The sequence below is a fragment of the Cataglyphis hispanica genome, chromosome 2, assembly GCF_021464435.1.
Source record: "Cataglyphis hispanica isolate Lineage 1 chromosome 2, ULB_Chis1_1.0, whole genome shotgun sequence".
NCBI lineage: Eukaryota > Metazoa > Arthropoda > Insecta > Hymenoptera > Formicidae > Cataglyphis > Cataglyphis hispanica.
In genome coordinates this window covers 11,463,374-11,468,749 of record NC_065955.1, presented here as the reverse complement: position 1 = coordinate 11,468,749, position 5,376 = coordinate 11,463,374, and the positions used below count along the sequence as shown (strand labels likewise).

At 34.5% G+C, this 5,376-nt stretch overlaps 1 protein-coding gene across 1 annotated transcript; it reads left to right on the top strand.

The window, feature by feature from the left end:
- The first annotated feature begins 1,331 nt into the window (after positions 1 to 1,331).
- LOC126855387 (phospholipase A1 member A-like) lies at positions 1,332 to 5,126 on the top strand. The gene is made up of 3 exons (XM_050603007.1): positions 1,332 to 2,021; positions 2,505 to 2,781; positions 3,382 to 5,126. The coding sequence occupies exons 1-3, from the start codon at positions 1,697 to 1,699 to the stop codon at positions 3,965 to 3,967; spliced, it is 1,188 nt and encodes a 395-aa protein (XP_050458964.1). The 5' UTR covers positions 1,332 to 1,696; the 3' UTR covers positions 3,968 to 5,126.
- Positions 5,127 to 5,376: the final 250 nt, after the last annotated feature.

The window sequence follows — 5,376 nt, the reverse complement described above, 5'->3', positions numbered from 1 at the left end:
AGTTTCCGATAAACATGGGTTGAATAAAATGCTTCCTTAAAAAGTTAGCGCCTAAAAACCCTGGAAATTACGGTTATTTTATACATTTTCATAAATATCAGGAGAAATAGGTAGAATAGTTTTTTAATAAAAATTATACAAATTATAAAAATTATACAAATAAATTTAAATAAATATTTTTAATAAAAATTACCCAAAATCAAAGTTTGGCTTGAACGTTTGAGTCTATCCTGTATAAAATAAATGTATAAAATACGTGTGTAAATATATATATATATATATATGTATGTATGTGTGTGTGTGTGTGTGTGTGTTCTTGTTATCATCGCATTGATAAATGAATAAACTATTAGTTGCTCGATATTACGTGTTATTTGATGTGCTTTGCAAGAAAATATATTTCGACTATATCACGTGCAAATATATATATTGCAAGTTTCCTTGCGAGGTCAAAATCAGAAATCAAGGTGAATGCTGTATGTGCTCGAGGGGATATGTAAATTTATCGTTTTGTTTTCGGAAGGAAAACATGTTCAGGAACAAGGCGATGAAACGGATTTAATTTTTCGACTTTCACTTAACGTTTTATCGATATACTACGTGGACAAAAAATATGTTGTCACGTGTCTTTTGAAAATATTTGAAAGAGATAGAGGATATAATTTGAAACTTTTCTTATTTTATATTTTCCAGTTATTTTATCGTAAATTTGTTTATTTGTATTGCACAATATATATAATGTAATATACAAATAAACAAATACATCTCATATCTATAAATAACTGACACTTGTATATTGACATATTAAAATTTATTCATATGTTACGTCATCCTTCATTCATCGAAAACTACTGTGATTATTTTTCAACTTTCTCTGTACGATGAAATGTCTATTTATTGCTTATACACGCATGTAGTTACACACATGGATCAGTCTTGCAAAATATTTCAGGGTCAAGTTTTCGGTTAATTATACTATTAAAAAGAGACATCAGATTCTTTCAATCCACTTTCTACATATGCAAAAGAGTCCTACGTGACTGTTTTCTTTTCTGAATGAAAACGCAGAGGACATCCCAAAGTTTATCGTATGTGATACATTGTTAAATATTCATGCGTCTAAAAAAAGATTCAACTCTCTCTGCATTCGAATTCAACTGTACAATTTTTCTAGCAAGCAAAGCGTATGCAAAACACACCCTTTACGCATCTGATAAAAACAAATAGAAACAAGTATCATAAACATTATTCTAATAGACATGCCAAATTTTCGTCTACGTATAAATATTTATATTCTCTCTGCAACAATTTTCTAAAGATTATTTCACGGAAATCGATGGAACAGGAACTGTCACATTCAAAACAAGGTCAAAAGTTCGAGAACCTCTTTACATGCTGGATTCTTAAGCGAGAAGATTCGATTTCCATTTGGCGAACGGAGTTGTCAACGCTCGCAGAAGAATAATCCAAGACCACTGACCAAAATACTTCTAGTCATCCGGTGACTCGGTACCGTCAGGTGGGAAAGATTCAAGGAAGGGAGACCTCTAGAGCAAGAGAGAGAGAGAGAGAGAGAGAGAGAGAGAAAGAGAGACAAAGATCGGAGGAACAAAACGGTAATCCCGGGTGGCAAAGTCACCGCAAGCGTCGATCATCAGTTACCGAAACGTACGCGTCGCAGAGAGACATCCCCGAGATGCGTGTCCTCGCGCTCGTAAACGTCTTCGCCACGTTCCTGATGACATGGGGCTGCGCCCATATAATCGCCTGGAGGGAGATGCGACGGGAAGGACCGATTCGCGATGCTATCGAGAGCGGCGCAGCCGCCGAGTACAACAAGGACGATTGCGTCTGGAGGCGAGGAAACGACCGGGACGTCTGTCCCGATCCGGATGTACATATGTATCTTTATACGCCGGGCCAGCCACGACGGATTCTAGATCCCTCGGAGCAGTCCGACTGGCTGCGTCAGGATTACGAGCCCGTCAAAGATAATGTGATCCTCATTCACGGATACGCAGGTGAATCTCTGCGCTCTCGTCTGGAATCGTGGAGAGATTTAAATATTTAATATAGAATATATTTAAATTATTAAAAAATTCTTGAATAAAAATTTTCTCAAAAAATAAAATCAATTTAAAATTAGATAAAAAGAAAGTTTGGCTATTTAATTAATACAGTTTTATTATTTATTTTATTTAATTGTGATTAAAAATTTTCTTTAAAATTTTCAATAAATGCTACGTAAAAATGTAGATGATTTTTCGTCACTGTATATTTTATTCATTTGTTATCAAGTATTATTTACTACAAATATATTTGAATAAATATTAGATTCTATTTGGATAAAGAAATATAAGACAAAATTAATTGAAAATTTTCCAAAAGTGGAGAATATTTAAATATTGGAGTACTCGTTAGATATCTTTATAATCATTGTTTTAAGTAGTTGTAATTTTTTTTCCAGTTTTTTGTATTTAACTTTTATACGATAATCCACGCAGGTGGTGACAATACGTTGCCGATCGCGATTTTGCGCGACGCTTACTTGAGAAATGGCAGCTACAATGTGTTCCTAGTTGACTGGGGTGCGTTATGCGAACGACCGTGTTATCCGGCCGCAGTGGCAAATATACGACCGGTAGCGAAGTGTCTCGCCGGCACTCTGACGATCTTGAGAAACCTTGGCCTGCAGATCGCGAGGACCACCTGCATCGGGCATTCCTTAGGCGCTCACATCTGCGGCATCATGGCCAATTACCTGCTCTTCAGGATGTACAGGTGAAGAATTTAATTTAATATATTTGTGCAAGTTAATATTTTAATTAGCTGTTTAATTTAATAATTGTAGTTTGATTTTGTGTTTAGAAAGAGAGAGAATATACGAAAGTATCAAACGCACTAATATTTATATAAAGACAAAAACAAGATGAAAAAAATTGTACAAATTAAAAACTAGCACTTTATTTCCTTATTATTTTATTTCACTCATAAAGCTTAAGCTCCTTAAAGCAAGCGGATTTTTTTAATTTTGGTTTCCTCATAGAGGAAGATATTTAAAAAGAAAAAAATTATTAAATTTGTTTCATGAAATCCAGACTCATTTGTGTCGGAAAAGATTGCGCTCTTTATCGAAAATGTCACATCAATATTTATTTCCGTGATATGTTAACATGCGTTAATCAAATGAAGAATATTCACATTATTGTAAAGTATTAACTTGTTAATATTTTTTATAACTTGTATTCTTTTTACTATTTGCTATTTTATATGGTGCTCTCCAAATGCAGATGGTATCTTAATCAATTTTAGGAAAGATTAACAAATAAAATGTTAATGTATGCATGTGAAAAACTTAGGAATGAAATATATTGCGCGTAGGATAATCGGCTTGGATTCCGCCCGTCCGCTTGTCCGGCCAGGTTTGATGAATCGTTTGGACGCCGGTGACGCCGATTTCGTCGAGGTGATACACACCAACGCCGGATATTACGGCGAGGTCGGCCGCGTCGGCCACGTGGACTTTTGCGTCAACGGCGGCAAGGTGCAACCCTTCTGCCAGGACAGGGAGATGTTCCATCTGTGCAGTCACGTGTGGTCCGTTTGCTTCATGGCGCAGAGCATAGACGACGATGGCGCGAACATGATGGCCGAGTCCTGCTCCAGGAGGTGTCCCTCGGGTCCGAGGATCGCCGCCAGGACGGGCGAATACGTGGCGATGGGTCAACATACCCCAGTCAACACCAGAGGATCCTTTTGCTTCAGCGAAGTCAATCCGCCGTATTGTCCGAAATATTTGAAGGGTCGCGGCGACGAGAGATGCTGCGTACCGGAATTGACGAATAATGAAGAAATAGAAGAGAATAGCGTAAAGTATGGTAACACGACGAAGCGTTCTTTTATGAAACAGTTGAATTTTGAGCTTGACTTAAGGCAAGGCGTGCAAATTAAGAAAAATTATTATTAAGTTATAATATAATAATATAATTAAAATTATAATATTATTCATTAGATATTAAATTTGTTTGTTGACACATAAATTAAATTGTTAATGTATATATGTAGAATCATATAGCGTCTCTCTCTCTTTCTTTCTCTTTCTTTTTCTTTCACAAAATAAATCTCTTAAATTATGTATAAATTAGTATAAAATCATCTTTTTACATCTACTTATATAAAAAACTATATATATACATAAGACGATTGATATAAAAGAGACAAAATTTTTTATATATATTATTTAGAAGAGACATCTATACATATCTATTTTTTTATATTTGTTTTGTGCAAAATAATATCTTATATATGATTTGTGAGTAGATATATGATTGATGAGTGAGTGAGAACTTATATACGTGCTTACGTAAATTAAGATCTTACGGTACCGGGTGGCGTGCACCACAAAATGATTTACTGGAATGCCGGAGTCACCGATTACGTATTCAGATTACGTAGTGCGCCGGAAAAATCTTAGGTTTGTAATATATCCGGCGATCCATACCGTTATACGCTCCACTAACATAAACGTCAACGAACAGAATCATGACAATAATAAACGATCGATCGAGCTATATTTTGCATACTATTGGAATTCTCTTAAGCGGAATTTTTACGTCTATCTTATTGAAATTTTCTTGCAAGTTTAATTAATTGGGAGCTATCAAAGTATCCTTATTTTCAAAATGAATTTAAATATTAAAATATTTCATGTATTAAAAATGCTATTATATATATATATTTCTGTGCATATACTTGGCCTCGTTGTCATTCAGGCGGCGACACTCAAATAAGCAGGTAGAAATATAAATCACTCCGTGTATCATCGTATATTATCACTTGAAACGTGATTATTTTCTACAATTGCGATTAACGTAATTTATCTATTATTTTCGGATTAAAAGCACGCAGTAATGCATGAGTCATCTAATCGGCTGAATACAGTTTAATGAAAAGTAATAAATAATCAATCGTTTACTATAATGATTAATTCTAACTATAATGATTTAAGAATCAAAATATTCCGCAGACATTTATCTTGAAATATATAAAATATTATATGACAGCTGTGAGAATAAACTATACACTATATAGCGCGTTATTGTTTATATTTCTACGTTGCCTTGTTATTTGTGTTGTTTACATTCCTAGGTAGTGTTGTAATCTTGTCATTCGCACATCAAGATTCGAGTGAGCAAGCTGTAACTCTGTATATCGTCGTGTATTATCATTCCAAACACGATCATTTTCCATTAATTTTCTTTCCGTATGTCATCATATTATTTTTCGCGCGATCGCGATATGTGTATTAAGAGATGTCAAATGTGATCATTTCTTACGATTATTCACACTACACAGACACACAGACAAACACACACA

What these genes read in the sequence shown, in the direction of transcription:
- LOC126855387 (XM_050603007.1), top strand. Translation starts at nt 1,697, where the DNA reads ATGCGTGTCCTCGCGCTCGTAAACGTCTTCGCCACGTTCCTGATGACA. An exon ending in CCTCATTCACGGATACGCAG is followed by an intron (nt 2,022 to 2,504) that starts GTGAATCTCTGC and finishes TAATCCACGCAG; the next exon opens with GTGGTGACAATACGTTGCCG. An exon ending in CTGCTCTTCAGGATGTACAG is followed by an intron (nt 2,782 to 3,381) that starts GTGAAGAATTTA and finishes TATTGCGCGTAG; the next exon opens with GATAATCGGCTTGGATTCCG.